This window comes from Lepeophtheirus salmonis, chromosome 12 (genome assembly GCF_016086655.4).
Source record: "Lepeophtheirus salmonis chromosome 12, UVic_Lsal_1.4, whole genome shotgun sequence".
In the NCBI taxonomy this organism is placed as follows: domain Eukaryota; kingdom Metazoa; phylum Arthropoda; class Copepoda; order Siphonostomatoida; family Caligidae; genus Lepeophtheirus; species Lepeophtheirus salmonis.
Genome location: NC_052142.2, coordinates 8666925 through 8687129, shown reverse-complemented (window position 1 = coordinate 8687129; position 20205 = coordinate 8666925). Strand labels below are relative to the sequence as shown.

Genomic DNA, 20205 nt, shown 5'->3' with positions numbered 1-20205 from the left:
TGTTTTACGGCTTAATTAGCAATAATAAAGGTTGTTTTTAGCCGGTGGGATCTGCAAATCCTGAATGTTATTACATAGTATAATAAAATGGTTTCAAAGAGATTAACAATCGGGAAATTTGCCGTGGGAAAAATGCCCGTGTGGAAAGTTTGTCGTTTTTTCGATTTCTTTTTGTAATGAAAAGAACAACACAATTTCTTAACTTTTATAAATAAATAAAACGAACATCTTCAAAACAGAAGTTTTAAATATTCTTTCTCCTTTCGTGTTTCTGTCTAATCATTTTGATAAATATACTAAAATAAAGAACTATGTTATCCTTTTATGTCTTATTAAGACAAAAGAAAGACAATTGTCCTGGTTTCCCACATTTGAAATATGTGATTGATTCTCTACGAGGACAATCTTTGATATGACTAGTACTTTCGCATCACTTACATACCTTCCTAATATTTTTATCCTTTTTGAAGAAGTTACTTTCAATCTTAGTTGATGTATTAGCTATAGGATTCATTGCCCTTTGACATGATGTAGCTGCCTCGTATACACGACCTGTATGCTTGACTTCTTCTCTGGTGGGATTTTCTAAACTCAACAATTTTTTTCTTAGTTCATTGTCTATAGTTCCATTAACGTAATGAAAAACGTGGAGATTGTCAATATTAATCTCAGATAGATTAGCCTGCGCTCCTTTTTGTTCCAAGTTTGCAACAAAATCGACACATGATTGTCCAGATCCTTGGGAATATTGACAAAAATCTTATCTTCTTTAGAATGGAGGGTACAAATGCAGAAATTCATCCTCTAAAGCTTTTACACATCCATTTTTAACCTCAGAAAAAACAGGAGTAGCACCTTATATATTAGGACTTATTCTCGCTCTTAGACTAGCATAGATTCCCTTGTAGAAGTGAGTATGTTGAACGTGCAGGGGAAATTTATCAATTGAATTTTGAGTATAGTAACTCTTGAAACTTTTGACCCATTCAGCTAATTCATGAGGATTATGATTCTTTGTTAAATTGAAAGGTAGATAAGAGTTATCAATATGGATAATGTTGTTACTACTAGAAGGTTCGGGGGGGTTTATTTATTTAAAGTTGGTTTAGCTAGTTGCTGATTCAAAAGAAATAGTATTTGAAAGCTTCTCCAGCGTTTCTTGTTATTTGGTATTATATTCCTCCAATTGGGTATTATAAAAATCTGTTAGATCTGGATTTATCCATCAATTCCTTATAATGTTCCTCCAATTATTCATAGGCTTTTTTGAAGACGAATTCTTGCTTCATCTATGAATAATTTACCTTTAGAAGTTTTCCGTGCTAATATGGATTTACGAAAACTGTTTATGCTATTAACAGCTTTCGTGACTTGAGCCCTCTTACTAGGTGATAACTTCCTGAAGTCATCATCTCGTCCAATCATTTTCACGTATCAATTTTATAACATAAAATCCACTTAATATTTTTTTAATTAAAGTGTTTAAAGATTCTTAACTGTAATTATCAGTAATTACCGACTGTGCATTGTTATGAAATTAATTGCAGTTATTAGGATTTTGCACTTAGCAATAATTCTTCACCTCCTCTCAAGTTACTTCCATATTATATATTCAAGATAATATATGTTAAATGACTTTGCATAAAATGTAACGCAACTTAATATACAAAAATAAACATGCAACTCCTCAATGATAGTACTTAGGCTAAGGCAATCAACTCTGAAAGGCATGATAAGTATGGGCTCAGTAGTAGATAAAGAAACGGATTTTTGTGTCTGACTCCTCTTCAATTTTAAACATATAATCTGAAGCAGATCTTCTATCACTGCAATTACCATCCCAATCAGAACCCTATTATCCAATTAGTTCACCAGTTTCTTGACCATGGTAACAAATTCCATTATCAAAATTTTCCTGTAGATAACTTAAAATTATATACAATGCTTCATCATGCTCTTGACTTAGTGAACTACAAACATTTGTAATAAACACAACGAGATAGGAAAAATTCGTCCGGTTTCTTGTTTTAAAAAACAATAAACCTTCATCCAATGAAGGAAATTTTTGCACTATTTTACATCCAGGACCTCAATGATATCTAAAAATTGCATTCCTCTAATTTATTTATCATCAAAAAGTCTTGGATTAAAGTTGAAACTAACAGTTTTTTTTTGTTTTGTAATTTACATTGATTCTGATTTCGATAGTAATTCATATTGGATCTTGTTATTATCACTTTAAAAAACCATGAAGTGGTGATACCTCAAATTATGAATTGGATTATTATGAAATATGGCGCTGTTAACAATTTTCCTCTTTTCTTAATCTTAAACACGATATACCATAAGTCCATCTATATGGTAAAGTATAATCATTATCTTGCTTTTAGCAATGTAACTTGCTTCTTTCTTTTCTTTTTATACAAATTTATGTGCTGTACATCCAAATCTCCTAAAATCACAAATATCTTATTTCTTCCTTTTCCAGGCATCTATTGGAGTTGATCTTTTAACATTTTCTTATATATAACAAAGTTGACAACATTCCAGCCCAAAAATTCTTAGGTTAACCATTATCAGGTATCAATAATCCCACACATTCAATAATAATATGATTAATCATCTCGTCTACTCAATTGAGTTCTGTCTTTCTTTCAACAGTCATTTGTAATTTATAAGACATTCTTCAAATGAACTTGAATAGTATTTTTACATTGTTGCATGTGTCCTTTTCAACCAGATTTTCCATTGTCCAAATTTTCATAAAATTCACTATTGCTCTTATGACATAGTATCATCGATAACGAAACAAAATATTTACAATGACTCATTGAGAGATTTTTAAAGGATTCACAAATATCACTATAAATTAGTTTTAGAATACCATTTGCTCTTCTAAAAGATTTATTTGGGAAGATTTTTTTCCTCATTTTTCCTTCCAAATGTGCCTTATACCAGGATTGACACGGAACTTCATCAAGATTTAAACCAATGCTAATTACTTTCTGAATTAGTAATATAATTCCATGAGATTCAAGATTTCCAAATCTTTGATGGAATTTTTCTAAATTATTGAATAATCTTGCTTCCAGCCATCATTGCGTTATCAGAGTATGATCTGCAATCAACGTGATCCAATCCATGGACTTAAGTTGCCACCATTAATCGATTCTTGTTTTTGTCTATGTCAGTGATTTTTTTATATTTGAAATTTAAAGTAGTACACCATACAACAGCATTTTGCCCTGCAGGCTGAAAGCCATATTTATTATAGCTATTTAAAACATAAAACCCCCCGAATATGACCATTATAACTTTAAACGGTTATTGTTTAGGGTTTTTATGCCTTTAAAAAAAATAATGTTTTTAGGGTGCTACTACGAATAAGTGCCATATTTCGACATCAAATAACTCTATAGATGAAAATCAAAGTAAATATAAATGGATACAAACATTTCAGCCCTTGAAAAATGAATTTTTTTATTATTTAATAATGATTACAATTAATAAAAAATGTTTATAACCACACAAAAATCGAGTAAAATGATGGACCTTACTTAGAAGCTAATATCTTTTTTATTAATTTTCCTGTGCTGTATATCCGAGTTCAAGTTATAGAATATACCTTATATTTCAAATTTTTTTTAATTCTTTAAAAAAGGTCGATTTTGATTGGTTTTTGGCCAATTTAGTTTTTAATGTGTATTAGAAAATTTAAATATAATAAGCTGGTTAGGTGGCGGGAATAATGTTTTGGAAAAAAGGACTCACTTATGAGTTCAACTATTTGAATATGAAGCATCTATAAACTTGTTTTAATCCACTTTCATCTACATTCTTACAATTTTTATTAGTAAAAATCATTACACACATTTCAATTTTTTTCTTCGGAATATTATTGTAATATATATTAAGACAAAAAATCAATCAAAATCGACCTTTTTTTAAAAGAAATTTAAGAAAAATTGAAATATAAAGTATATTCTATAACTATAAAGAACTTGAAGAAAAAATAGAAAGGATATTAGCTTCTATGTAAGATACTTCATCTCAATACTTTCATAATCAATATAGCATACCATGCCCTTGATCTTCCATTTTGTAACTATTTCTCAGGCTGACCCAGTATTTTTCTGTAAGTGGTAACAGTTGTTCAAAATCTTCTTCATAGTTTTTCATATGACATATTGCCCCAGAGTTACAATCCATGTCTCTTCGGTCTTGATCCTACGTCCTATATTAAAACTATGTCAGTCATTCATTCCATAGGTATTATCAAATCCCTGGTTTCTTTTATATTCCTTATATTGGAAAACTTAAGTCAGATATTTCGGACAGTCTTTCTTAATATTTCCGATATTTAAATGTTCTAAGCATTTAGGTAAATTTTTCTTCTTTCTATGAGACATTACAAGATATCTATAAGCTTGACAGATTTATTCACTTTTAGATCATCGTTTCTTGATCTTCCAATGACAGTATCTAATTTTGAACTTTTTCATAGGCTTCCAATGTAGTAAACAGGACATTCTAACTCTTTGGAAGGCTTTCTAGTAGGAAAACAACAATGTCCTGAAATTCTACTGTACTTCCAACAACAGCCAATTCATCTAAGATCTAATTTAATTTGCAATTGAATAATTTTCTTCTTAAGTATAACTTGTTTGCCCAAATCTTCCGTTCCAAATGTTTATAATGGGTTTTCCGAACCTTCTTCCGATCTATCACCAATCATAAACCTTAATGAGGGATTAATATCCGGGACAGTAATTGGTAAGGGTATATCCTTTCAAATTAAATCAAAATGTATTGAACAATTGTTCATTTATTACTCCATACAAAATAAAGAGTGAAAGGTATACACTTTATAATTAGAAAGAAAAGGTAAACAAGTATAAATTCATCATCAACCTTATCATATTGTATAGAGATATTTTGTGATCCTTTTTAACGAGCTAATTTATAAATCTTACAGAAATATGTTGTTTTTCTTTTTAAGTCTAAAAAAGAGATTATTTCAAGCTTTAAACAATATACGTATTAAAGTTTTTGAAATCATTAAACCCTTATATATAAGTTTTTTAAATTGTATTTTTAATCTTCAGGTTGTCGTTGAGGTGAATATTAGTTTCCAATTACTATAAATACAGATTAATTAACAACCAGACCTATGAGAAAAATACTCAGTTAAGGATTTTGTATCCAACGATAATCAAAACATATGTCAATATCAGAATTGTTCTACTTGTAATTATTTTATAATTAATACAAATAATTTCCCTTTCACAGACAAAAATGTTTTGCCATCATTTTCATCATTATATAATTTATGAGATTTTTATCGTTTCTTATCGGTAAAAAAATAAATACTGAACGGACGAAATTAAGTTAGTTAATATTTGTTGATAATGTACTTTGGACTTGAAAGTCATAAATATCGAGATTTATTTATACAATTTTGTTTACATGCTTGCAATTGGTTTAATTTCTTATAACTTTGTTTATAAAGCAAGCATGTCATTCACTCATTAAATTAATTTATTTTTATCTCATTTTTAGGAACTTCAGAGTGAAGTTAATAGTCTACTAGAATTCAAGAATATTCTCCTTGAAACTTATCCAAATTTGCAGTCAAAGGTCAATAAAAGACCGTCCTCCAATATTGTAGTGAACAATCCTATTAATAGAATTAAGAGTGTAAATGAGAAAAATTTGCATCTTGTACAAGAAAATTGTGAAAGTAATAAAGAAATCAGTAGTGAATTTATAATAAATAATGAATTAACACAATCTTGGAATTACGATGGCGTCAGAAAATCTTCCGCAATTTCAAAAGATACAAAAGTATCCGAATGTTGTCCAATACACTTTCATAATAATGTGAGTGATTCGGGTTTTGGTAACTCACATGATCTCAAAGACTCAACTTCTATGAACTTGCTACTACAAAATATTTCTGCACATGGGCAACAAATTTTTCATGATGAACGGATCAGCAGTGATCAACATTTTCTTGTAGATGAAGTGATTGATGATGAGTTATTTTTATTACTAGATGTCATACACAAAAAAACAGTAAAGATGACGAATATGCAGGATGCCAGGGTTCGTATTACAATTTCAGAGGTATTAAGTTTTCTTAATAATATTATGGTTTTAGGTTTGTATGGACCAATTATCCGAATTAAATAAATGCGAAAAAATTCATCAGCAAGAATATAAAGCAAATATCAATCATCACGATTTAACATCTTTACAATCACATTATTTATCAAAGTCTAATGGTCTTGTTTCCAATCCTTCAGAATCTATTAAGAACAAAATATTGTCATCGAATCATGCTTCTGTTGATGTATGTAATCAAGCAAGCAAGAAAAAAAAAACACTTTGTCAGTTACAGGATCAATATTCTGTAAATAAGTGCAATTCGGGAGACCTATCAAATTATGTAATGAATGAAATACAATCTCACTGTAACAATTATGCTAAGGTTCCATCTAAAATGTCATCATGTAAAAAAGAAGAAAGAAAGAAAGTCAATGATATCATTCATTCTGTTCAAATAAGAACGTCGTCTTCTAGTGTAGATCAAAGTAATAAACCTTCTTCAATTAATGATAATAGTATAAATATCGAAATTAAGAGAGTTCCTTCCTGCAATTCAAGGAAAAAAATGAATCGTGAAAACTCCATTAAGATAGACTATTGTTCATCATCTAATGAAATGTTAACCTCGGCTGCCGAATGTAGCAAATCCTCATCTCCAAAGTGTTCTTTTGAAAAATTAAAAAAACAATCCCTTCCAGAGTCTTGTTGTAAAAAACTTCCATTTCATATCAATGGAATAAATACTTTTTCAGAATCATCACATACTAGAAAATTATCGGAATTGAGTATGTCTAAAATAGGAAAGACTGACAAATTGGAATTAGGGGATATTTGTTCTTTACCAGCGATAGTATTAATATCCGACAACAAATTTTTGGCACAATCTTCATTAAAAAAGTCTAATTTAAGCACTAAAATAACTAGGGAGAAAATACGAAAAGTTCTTAAAATAAATAATGTGATTGAACTTCAGCGTCAGCTTCTTACTACAGTAATGGAGAAGGAGGTAAGTTTCAATCTTGTTATAATGTATCATAGTTACATAGTCTTTGTTGATTAATTATTATTTTCTTTTTGACAATCTATAGCTTTTTTTAAAGATATACAATATACATTAAAAAATATGTAATAAATGTATCAAATAATGATGACGTTGAATTTGTGTTTGATAGTCATAGAACATGAGTATCTCAAACAAAATTTTAGAACATTTGATAAATTAGCATTTTACTTATTTCCACTACTCTACTTGCAACTTAAAAAGCTGCTCCTAAACTCTTAAATAAAATCAAAATTTATGTTAGTACTTATGATAAGGATTGTATGAGTCGAGACTAGAACTAGTTTCAAGTAATTAAGTAATTTTTTAGACGACTTGATAATTGTGAGTAATTTTTAATCGCCAGTTTTTGTATTAGAAACTGGTATCACTATAGGGTAAATTCATTCATTACACCTCAAAATGTTACAGTTCTGAGTTCATTCACAGGACTTACAAACCAACTAAGTAGTTTCATTCCAGATATCGTTGATTTTGCTGAACCTCTTCGACTGTAAATAAAAATGAATTCATGTGGTTAACGGAACATGAGGTTACTTTCCAAGAAATTAAAATATTCTGACATCTTGGGATGGCCGGTTCTATCTCATTTTGATTCTCAACTTCCAACCACTCTTCTTACAGACGCTTCAAGATTCTAAGGCTTAGGATTTGCTCTAATGCAAATGTATATAGGTTGGATTACAAAGCTAATAAAATGTGGCTCTCGTTTTTTAAGTGAGGCAGAGTAAACGCTTTGCGAAATAGAAGCCATAGCCTTACACTCGGATATGACTCGTTGCAAAGTGCACGGCATATTATTTACTGTAGTAACATACCACAAGCCTCATTTGGGGGCAATGGGAAGAATATAGATGCCGTGGTAAGTGCCAGACTTTAAAGAATAATGGAGAAGCACGTAGGATATACATTTGAAATAAAGTGGACTCACGCCAAAATTAACATTACTGCTGATGTTCTCTTTGGATATCCTGTTTTCGATGTGCCAGAAAGTTCCAAAATGTCCCTAATCCTTCTAATCACTCAACCAATTTATCCTGCTCTACAACAATTGATAACTGCTGCAAATAAAGATTCTAAGTATCAAATGCTGATAAACACCCTTCTCAAAGGTTTAAATATAAGAAACCCATCTGTTGCTTAGACTCAGGTGAATTTGCGATGACGTCTTTCTGTCAATTTAGAGGGCTTCAACTGCCATCTTTGTAGGGTGGAGGATTAGTTGTCACGTAATTTTTTGTTTATCTCTACTTCGTACCGTTTGAAAAGATTGAAGTGGGTCGGAATTTAAGTCTTATCACATTGCAGATTAATTGTTTAATTGCCGAAAAATGTAGCTTCAAATGATTCATTAAAAACTTCTAAATAAGCCTTTATGTTACCTAATTACATAAGTTTAAGTGTGTATTGGGGAAACACTTTATTTTTGAAATTATTTAAAGGAACTCAGAATAACATTTCCAACTAATAAGAAAAAAATACTTCATTCAATTCGGGATTATAAATGAATTAGTTTTGGTTCTGCTTTAAAAAATTTAACTAGAAAGTGGCATAGATCCAAATTCCAGTTGATCAATTTTACCCCCCAGGTTTTTATAAGTTCATCTGATTTTAGGTAAAAATGCCAAGGGAAAAAGATGAAAGTGACAAAGTGGAAAAAATCGTTAAATTATTTTAACCTGATATAATACCTATTAAGATAAAAGAAAGATAAACAAACACGACAGGGGTTTGAATGGAAGAAGTGCTAATCACTTAATTCTCTGTTATCAATTATTATATCATAAAACATGATGGATTATTCATATTGTACAAGACTCATGGATTGACGAACAAGTATTAGTATTAATATAGGCAAGAATAGTGATTTCCACTTCGTTATGAAACAGGATGTGTTAGAAGAAGAGGCGGTTGGCTGTAGCGAGAAAAACAACTGTAAGGATTCGGCGAGGCAATCGAAGGTTTGGTTGTTGGAGAGTGCAAGGAAAACTGTAAAGCTCGTTACAGTTGTAATAATCTTATATTGCAATGAAAGGATGGTATTTTTCTCTTCATAAACCTCCTTTCTTGCCCAAAGAGCAGGAAATAGGATGCTTTATGTAGTTACTTAAAAGACTTGAATCCTCGAAGTTGTATATCTAGGACTGTGAATTCACATTTCCAACGGATATTAAGCAAAGTTATGATAACCTAACAAGTGACTTGTAGGCTCATTCAACGAATTTTATATGTATTTTTCTAGTATGACACAATGACATATGAATCTGTAACTACATTTTTAATAATGGTAATCATTATTGTTTATCAAAGAAAATGAATATTCATTTAATATAATTTAGAATGAGAACCTGGCTCCAACTTCATTAATTTTGAAAATAAATATTAATGTAATTTCATTTGTCAATGTTTAATTCCATCTATTAAGTTATTTATTGAATAAACTTAAAATACATATTTAATGAAAACAGAAACAGATCTTAAAGAATATTCGACACTCATATAATTATCGAATTTGGTTCATTGCGGTACGTATGGTTAGGGCCGACTCTATGGGAAGGTTTCAGGCCCTCTCTAATTTCAGATGCCCTATATTTATCTTAACTGTATTGCATCTTAAATGTTTGGCATTTGTTAAACTGCTTTGTCTCTCTAACCCTAGATTTACATATTTAAGTTCGTATTCGAAATATGTCGTGTTTGTTTATTTTTATTTTAGCTTATTATATACCTTGATCAAAAAATATAGAATGTAAATACCCTTCGTAGATGTTTAGGGTTATGTGTTTTCGTAAAATGCCAACTCTTCAGCAACTGAGTCTATCAATGGCTCGTTTTCTCATTAATCCTTATCAGACCTGAATATATATTTCTAACAACTTATGAAATAACTTAATTAGCAATACTTTATACAGAAAGTTCTTCTAAGATATGGTACAACGAATAGGTTTTGATCAAGAGCCTACATTTCTAATGCATAAATACGCGAATCGAAGAATGGGGCCTCGGATCACCAATCATAGAGGCCTTTTGGATTAATTTCTCTTGATTTACAAGATTGAGGAGAAGTAGTGATTTCTGGGCTATGAGGATCAATGTGAGTACATGAGAAAAACTTGACATGATCTTATTGATAGTCTACATATTTATGCCACCATTGGAGTTATTTGGGGTGGTGAAAAAATATTGTCAATACGGGAGACAGATGGGTAGGTCGTGGGAGTCCATTATGAATAACATTCTACATACTAACAATCTTTAACGCACCTCTTAACTTTACTGCATGGTTGAGAAGATGGGACGAGTTTTTAAGGGAAGCAGGACTAACTACTGTTGGTCAATATATCTCTCGTGGAGATACGAACCTAGGCAATTTCTTTCTATTAATTAGAACCAAGAGATTAGTCTCAAGCTACCGTTCCAAAACCTGTAAATTCGAGCCTTCAACGCCCTTCTTCATAGAAGTGGAAGCACTCTCTAGTAATAGAATAAACGGGAATAACATCGGAGTGTCATCTCTCATCGTCAAGAGAAGATTGGGGAGACTAGACCTGAAAGAAATGGTAAAGATATTAAACCCTAAAACAATTTTGAAATACTAATTAACAGATTCCTATCAAAAATGGTTGAAATCCCGATTGGCCACCTTATTTACTAATAAGTCAAAACAATTGCTGAATCTAGAATATGCTCTTTTTGTAAAGAAAAAACATCTAGACATCATTCCATTTACTCTATTTTTGCTCAAAAGTGGCTCCCGTTGTTAAAATGGTGGATTTTATTATCCTTGAAAAGTATGGCCAACAACTCGGCGCTTTATATTGCCTAGTAGCAACGTCATCGAAATACAATGAGAAACTGAAAATTGAATATATTATCTCTTAATGTCCAAGGGATAATATATGAATTTAAAAATAAACTTTTGCCTATTCTACCAAGGCAGGAAGAGTATGTACTCCATGCGACGGAGATCCTTGAAGCCGTCTCTGCCTGGTTGGAGATTACATGAAAATGATGATCTATTACCGTGTATAAAGCTTACCAAGGGACCCGAGAATTCTCTATAGCAGAGGAATTCGTGGTGGCTCTTCTTTGTTATGTTGACGCATGTGCAATGTTGTTTTTTATTATTTTTTAAAATACTGCGATAATACTTCTAATTTATTGTAACAACGTTCCTCTAACCTATTATAACAATATCTTACTTCGATAGCTACATGTAATAGTAAACAACAACATTTTTAATAAATTTTGTCATCTCTGGGTTTAATAAATTAGTTATATATTATATTAATATCAATAATTTACAATCTATAATATTTAACGATATATTAGAATAAAATAATATTCATATCAATTCTCTTATTGACAACAATAGAAAGGAAAACTTAAATAAATTACTGTCATTTGTAAAAATGTTTAACGGTTTTATAATGAGTATAGTCGTCACTATAACTGAATGAAAAGATTTAAGAGTGAATGATTTTAAGAGAAACTTTAATTTTAGCAATTATTAGAAACCCTGCAGGACATGTTAATTGTGGAAATAATTATTTAATGAAGAATGGTCCTTCACAGCCATGGATGAAAATTGTTTAGTTATGGCATCTGCCCCTTTTGTTAGAAGTAACAATTCTAAAAAAGATTTTGCCTTCATGATGAAACAGTCTATTGCATCTCTAACAAGATCAACAAAAATAACATATTTTATACACTTATATATTTAAAAAAAAATAAAAACTTATGTTTTCGTAAATTTGTCCTGTATCAACAAATATATTCATTTAAATTATTTTCATAATGATCAAAATAATTACTTTAAAAATCGTATGAAATCCGTCGAACCTAATATATATTTGATAAATGCGTTATATTAGACTTAAATTAAAACTGCAATTGTAAAAATTAATAAATATACTTATAGCAGTTTTTTTGTGGAAATAAAGCACTGTGCTACGGCGGCCTTAACAACATAAAGAAACTGGTTGATGATATTTTGGTATACAATAAAAACTTCAAAGATCATTTAATGAGGCTATAAACAATTTTAAGTATAAGTAGACCATTTGCAGTTTCATTGAACAAGGACAAATTTGAACATGCCAGGAGTTCTTACGTTGCAATGTCTTGAATGATCCGTAGGAGCACAATTGGGAGATTTAACACCGTCAATCCACAACTTTCTTCAATTTTTGTCCTTCAGAAAGAAAAAAATACATCGAGGAGTAGAATCTGAGGTTTTTTTGTTGGTTTAATACTTATTTATGTAATTTAAGGGATAAACATCACCATTGATATACTATAAATTGAATAGCTATATTCTTATAAGGGATGTTAAAATAGATTTGATAACAATTAACTGTAGAGTACATGAAAATAGTGGTAATACTAGATTTCATATAATTCTGAAATAGAGATAAGAAAAAATCATTCCTGATTGATACATGACACCTTTTTCTCTATTCAAACATTTTTTTCATTGAAAGAAAAAATTTTTTCAATAGACCGGCTAAGGTTACATTCCATTTTGAAGATGCGCGCAAGAAAGGAAGCATATCATAGCATGTTTATAATTTTGAGTGTTCTGGAAATATTTACTAAAAAATCGGACTAAAAAGTTTATTGAGTTTCAATTGAAGTAAAGGAGACTCGGGAGGGAGATATTTGAGGAGTCAATGGAATAGATTACATCTCACAAAGCTGGCCAATTGTCATTCATAAGCCAAATGGTTCTTAACATAATTTTTAACCCCCCTGTGTAGTTATATAGTTATTTTCTTTACGTCCTAGAAGGAATAGGTTTTTTTTTTGTAACACCCCACCCCTTCCCCCAAAAAATATGTTTTTCTTAAAAATAGAATATATTTTTACTTTATTTTTAAACTAAATCTTTTTTTAAAGTCCTTCTTGTGACCTTTTTGAAATAATTATATCTGCTGACTTTTTTTAGAATACAAATATTTCTTTCTACTTCTACAATGACAATTTTAGAAAATGTCATTCGGCCGATTCTTTTTCTATTTTCTGTTCCCTATGACGTCATTTATGCCAACTTGTTCAGGTGTACTGTATTTTAGGTTGCCCCCCTTCCTAAGTGGCCATGTGACTATTTCTATCGTCCGTTTTGACGTCGAACATGAGCATAGAGAGTAAGTGTTTCCTCTTTGATAACATAAACGGAAAATGTGGAAAGATTAGTACGGTTCCTTTGATCAGAGTTGAATTTTTTGTAATGAAACAACCAATTATAAAAGGAAAAACGGATGTGGAGTGTGCTCTTTCTTCTTTTTTTGTTCATTATTTAATAGTTCATCCTAGTGTTAGCATCTCCCCTTGAAAGAAGAACTCTCGCCCATCTTTGTTGCAAATTATTTTTAAGAATGTAACATAAAATTTATTTACGATTATATTAATTTAAATACATTTATAATATTTTTCCTGCACTAGTGCTATTCTAAATGTTGAAGATTCTCCTTTTGTAGCAGTAATTCATTTTCTCGTCCCAAAATCATATTACAGGCAGCTGAAATTAAGAAAGGGTCTTAATTCAGTAATTCATTCAGTCCTTCTCTTAGCACCCTTTTTCTTTTACAAAGATATCAGCTGGACCTGTCATGTTGAATCTTCCTGGCCATGTTGTACATGAAGGGGTAACGCATGAATAAAACACTTTTAAATATAAATACTTGCATTAAAATAACCCCCTTTTGTCTGCAATGGTTTCTATATGAACTAAAAAAAAATCTTACTGAGTAAATTTTTTTTTTTGTCATAATAAAAAAAAAGCTTTACTTATTTAAAAAATGTCTTTATATTTTATATCTTCTAAAGTCACATCTAGACCACGATGTATTTATTAAGAAAATAAACGAAAAAAGATAAAAATCACTTATGAGAAGGAAAATGTTATTTTTTACTCATAAAAGTTTGTGTATAAAATGTGGAAGGCATAAAGGTTAAATATACAGTAGTAGCTGCTTTATATAGTTCTCTTTTAGAAGATGTGCAATTAATTGGGCCTTCAAGCTCTCTTGATAGAGAAAAAGCTAAAAGAGAAAGACATAAGTACAGGAAAATTTATGCCAAAATCTCGAAAGAGGAATCATTGAAAATAAAAGGCATCAGTTTTTATGGCAAGATATACTTTACAGAAGGTTAAAAGTGTTGAATATCAAAAGAAAAGTCGTGACAGCTTCTCTTAAAAAATATATGCAAGGTTGGTTCGGACTTGTAACATTCATAATTTGAAACAAATAATTGTAAGCTTTATAATTCTTTTTTGAAATTTAAAAATGATATACAAACATATTTTATTAGTATTCGTTCCATTTAAGAAAAATTTAAATATGTTTATATAAGATAACATTTTGGTTCCTTATAAATTCATTAAGTTTATCGTTAATAAGAGCTTTAGTAAGAAGGGGGCAGGGACTGGTTGAACTGTCGACCCTTCTCTTTGCTTGGGAGTTTTTTATTCTGGCGTATCAGTTGAATTAAAATCTTTTTACTACATTTAGCTGGGTTTTTATCTTTCTTAGGTGCCGTTAATTTTATATGACTATTTCTAATTTACGTTGTTAAATGACATTAGTAGAGCGAATCCCTATATTCCTCTGATTCGAGAAAAATACTGATGTTTTATTATTGTTATCATTACTTGTGCTTGCTAGAGTCATTACGATGCTTATAACTGATCGAAATTTGAACACAACCTTCTTTGTCCTTAAGAGCGGGGGGGATCGAATATTATACCAACACTTGTTTGGGGTTTAACTAGAATATATTGATCATGTTTCACCGAGAAGTAGAAAAGCGGAGGATCAGGCAAAAGAATTACAATCTGTGGTAGAAGATCATGAGAGCTTATAATCATTAGCTACTATCCTATGTGGTGTTTTGTAACGTGAATTTAGCGATTTGGTCTAGCAGAGTAAGAAGGCTAGAATTTTCTCTTCAATGGCTGGTTTATCAATCGCGTATGAATGAATGGACATTGAAGGAGAGATTCAAAAAAATACATAGTAAGCAGTAAGAACAAAGTGTTTATAAGCGTCCAATAGGACCATTTATAAATCAAGACTGAACAATAATGCCATATGTTCATTTCAAGGCTGTTGCAGGAAAATATTAATGTGGTTTGCAATTCAATTTCAACCAAATTGCTTTGATGGTTCGAAGCATTTTCAGGTTGCAAATTCACTATTTAGAAATATTGATCGGTATTTGGTTTCTATAAAAAATTTCAAGCTTAAAATTATTTCTATACGCCAAAGTAAAAAATCTTGAAAAATATTGTTGTATATGATGTTATTTATGAATTTATTATCAACAAAACGTTTCCTCTAAAGAAATCGACGATATATTAATAAACAAAGCTAAGTGACAGAATAGCTAAAAGTTGTGTAAAAAAGAATGAACTGTAATTTCATAATATTTAAAATAATAGGATAAAAAACCACAATAATTATTCTGTAGATATCCCGAATATTTTTTAAATTTTTATTATAGTAATAAGATTGGTTGAATAATTTTAATTTTTTATCCAACAATGAGTGTTAGTAGTGTATTATGTACCAAGTATAGTTCCTAGAAGACTGATATACCCTTGGAATCTTAACGGAGAAGGAACAATATCGTGCAATCTGAATAGCTCTGATATCTTTGACTCTGATAGGCTCCAGTAGTGCCAACTTCTCTACAATCATGGTTTTACAGCTTGATAAGGGAAACTCCATAGTTTTTGAATTTTTAAGAAGAGAACAAATATAATTAATGGCGTTTTAACTTTTTCTTTAATTCTAGATATGTCGGGCGAGATAAAATCTCTACCATTGTCCATCAGAGAAACGAATTTTACTGCTTCTAAAATTTAAATATATTTATTATATATGTTCGTCAGATATCAATCAAATATCGAAATCAATGCCTTGTTTTAGTTCAAACAGTATTGCGTCTTTATTATTACGGCCTGGTAGTACTCTTTTTCTTTGAAGTAAGAGCAAAGATGTCTTCTTTTAGTCATATTTCACCTCGAAGACTCTCCAAAATTAAAAAAATATACAATTAATAAAACGTTATTTGTATATATTTATCCTATTCTTCTTTTAATAATTCTAATTAACATTCAATTCAAATTATTCTTTGCTTTGAGTTGTCTGAAATTTTTTGTAGAGCCGTATATGGCAGTCAATAACGTACTAACCCTGAGATTCTTGTGAGGATAAGAATGGAGAGAATTGGTCGATAGTGAAACACTTTATAATTTTCCGAAATCCTTTTTGGCAAACATCGTCGATCTATACCAACAAGAGTCTTGAGGTGCGAATGTACCATTTTTGTGGAACTATCATTGAGACTTTTTGCACTTGTATCAATCCTGTGTTGAGAGTAGTTGAGGCTGAGATCTGGAGGCATTATAAGAAGAGATTGCATCCCTCCGACTGGCTGGTCTAGAATGAGGCAAATATAAAGGAGGCTTTCAAGATAAAAAACATCATTAAAAAAATTCAGAGTATACTATATGCGTCAGCGGTCAACCCTTGGCGTAAGGGTTTGGATAATTAGTAAAGAGATTGCTAATAGAGCTTTACTCTTTTAAAAATGATGGATCCAGTCTTGACAAACAATAGTGGGCTATAATTAGTTTATAGTATCTAGAAAAGAAGGAGAGAAGATTTCTGTTTTTATCTATCTTCCCTTCTTCTATATGTGTTTTTATTGTCGGTTTAATGTAAAATTTTGTTTTAGGGATGGGGGTGTTGTTGGGATCATATTACTTTAATGATATCAAATGATTAATGATTTCGTAACTATCAAAAGTTTAAACAGATTTTTTTTTAAATTACTTATTTAAATTGATAAAGAGTAATAATTAAAGATGGGATTTGACATCACAAGTGAATTACAAATGCCTAAATAATATTATAATAATGCCACAAAATATACATTTTAGATAGACTGACTTTTTTATTTTTCTCGTGTCAATGGGGTTAAATATATTTTACCGAGGGATACATTAGCACAATAGTGACAGTTTGGTCTTTTTCCCCCTTATTTAAGAGTACTTTATTTATCAGCTGAAATAATGTAATCTAGTTCAGAAATGGTTTTACACATTCATAAATAAATTAAGAGCCCCAAATGAAATTAATTTAAGATTTTTCATTGCTAGTCTAATCGGACCACATCGGAAATTAATTTTCCCAAAAATGTCATTCTTAGCAAGGTTAATAGAAATACAAGGTTAGACTTGATAGAATTTTCAGTTTGATGTATCGTACCCACTGCTTGGCAAGACGGACAGATTTTGACAAAACACGCAAAGCAATCATATTCCATGAAGTCATTATTAAAAAGTGTGGTAAAAGTCAAATATTCGTCGTACACTTGAAATGGTATAACTTTGAATTTCTATTAACCTTGATTCTTGATCATTAACTACATATATCTTTCTATTAAATCATAGATATTTTTATTTGTTCATGTTATTTGTTGGAATCAAGTAGATACCTATTGGATACAATCTATTTAGAAAAACTATCTGTCTTAAAACAATCTGGATAGTTGCACCTACTAGACTTAAATTCAAACTAGTAACTTATGACCACACCGGATTTAAGCTGGCATAACTTTACGTCAAGGTGGTACAATAGAGTCTTGTGGTTTTTTTTTTAATGCAATGAGCACTAATTGCGATAAGGAAATAGGAATAAATAAGTGAAATACTAAAAAAGTTTTTCATATAATATAAAATCAGTTTTTCTGAACTAATTTCTTTAAATGTCGAATTTATAATTATTATTTTATATTTTTTAGTTGGTTCAAAATAATTTTAAGTTTTTTTGTAATTGCAGTTATTAATGTAAATTTTCCCGTTATAGGTCTATAAAACTCACTTGGAAAAGCTTTGTGATATTTGGGCTAAAAAATTAAAGGAATTCGAACTACAGAATGAATCACTTCAAACTTCTTTATCAAATTTAAAATTAGAAAACGAATGTTTAAGGTCACAGGTTTGATAAAAAAACATAACTAAATTAATTTTAATTATGTATAATTATCTATTTAACTTACCTTTATATTAAATTTTTCGCTCAGATGTGGATAAATAATCGTCCTATAGTTTAAATAAAGATTTATTTTAAATTCGTACAACTTATTGCCTTTGTTTATTTATTGATGGAATGACTCGTAATCAAGGTTGTGCCTAGTTCAGGTTCAGTAGTTCTTTCGGTCCTGGTCTTGGTTCTTTCGTTTCACTGGTTTCGGTCTAGGCTCTTTTTTATACAGGCTCAGTTTGGTAACAGGCACTTAAAACAAGGGTGTCTCTAGAAAATTCGGCCCCAGGAAATGATATTTGATACAAACAGGTCTGTATCTACCTTATACGCAGAGTGCACTGCCCCCCAAGTTCCAGCAGGGTCCCCGAAAAATAAGTTCGCCTAAGAAAATGGTTTTGAAAGTCGGCGCCGTGAGGGAGGTCAGGGGTGGAGGGGGGAGTGACGCCGGAAGATGGAGAATTGAGTATTGTTTTCTGTACACACATGTATAGTACACATGATTAATATAAAGAGCCCTCTGCTAAAAATGCGTAAGGGGCATTGCATAGTAAAGTATGGGACACACTAGCGTAGGAAATATTATAGTTACCATATTATAGGTCCCCGGCAAGTTTAGTAGTTGACCTGGATCCATAACAATATGTCCCCACTTCTTTAAAACCAAATTTTCGCCCTGCATCATGGCCAAAGTTTCCTAAAATGCTACTTAGAAAGCGGTTCTGGCTTTTTGCGGTTGTTACCTGGTTTAGGGAGAGCGTTTCCTTCCTTAATATAGGTTTTTATTTACCAAAGTTGTCACCATTATTCTGTTTTATCTACCCATCACAAAGTTAATTGAGTCCAAAAATAAATTTAAATTAATGGTTTCAAAGATTAGGAAAATTTGGGATGAAATAATGTCTTGCTTAAGACGAGACTACAGGTAGATCCAGACAATACTGTTTTTTGCATGAACATGGAGCATGAGGACTCTTTCTCGGAATTCGAAAAACCCGTAGCATGATGACTCAGGACCAGAAAGATCCGGAATATGATGACTCGGAATTGACCTTAACACTAAAAAAATGGACTGAAATACAGTTCTGAATATGATGATACAATTTACCTTAATTATATTAAGAATGAATAATTAATAATTATTTATGGAGTATGAAGATGATCTATAATGAAGACTGCAAAATAACTAATGATAATTATGAATATAGGTAGATAACAGTATAGTATTATATCTTAATATTTCGTTTCTTATATTGATTTTACTATGCAAACTTTATTGATGACAACCTCTCCGCAAACTATAGCGGCCTCATTCATCAGTACGAATTTAAGTTTAATATTTTTCTTGCCATACACAGGAATACATGAAGTGTTGATAACACCATCTAGGCTGAAAATGGTCTATACACCTTTAAGGAGAAACTCTAGGGAGATAGAAAACTTTAAAAAACTAAACTTAATTAGAAAAACCACAACAATGATCCCTTTTAGTCTCATTGAGAAATTTTCATGTGTAGCTTATAATGTAAACTCAATTGTTTCTTGAAGAAAGACATATTTGATCTTAAATGATATAAAATCTAAGAGCTTTTATAACATTACAATCTTAGTGGATACGAGGCTCAGAGATTCAAAATAAAATTTTATATTTATTCCCTCAGTGTCTTTTTTTTTTTTTTAAGTCAGCTCCATCTCGAGGAGTTTTACTTTTAGTAAAAAAATATTTTTCTCCTGTGTTTGTCAAGTCAGATAGCGAAGGAAATTTGGATCTTTATCCACCCATTGTTTCAATGAATCCATATCCTCTCATTTTAATACCCTAGGAGTATGCCTTGATGTTCAAGGATTTCGACCCTTCGGAGCAAGATCTTTCTATCACACATTGGCTATCATCTCCTTTAAAGGGTTGATGATTTATTGTGGAGATACATTTTAACATTAATTCCTAGTATAGTGACTTCTAATCTCGTAGATCATCACTTA

General features: G+C 30.6%; 1 protein-coding gene across 2 annotated transcripts in view; it reads left to right on the top strand.

Annotated features, from left to right (window-relative positions):
- The window catches only part of LOC121126577 (uncharacterized), a 34310-nt gene extending 15991 nt beyond the window's left edge, over window positions 1-18319 (top strand). For both annotated transcript variants that reach the window (XM_040721866.2, XM_040721867.2), the window contains 3 exons: window positions 5560-6105; window positions 6161-7114; window positions 18046-18319. In XM_040721866.2, coding sequence (XP_040577800.1) covers window positions 5560-6105; window positions 6161-7114; window positions 18046-18183 — 1638 coding nt within the window. In that variant the 3' untranslated portion in view covers window positions 18184-18319. The remainder of the gene's footprint in view (window positions 1-5559; window positions 6106-6160; window positions 7115-18045) is intronic.
- The last annotated feature ends 1886 nt before the right edge of the window (window positions 18320-20205 follow it).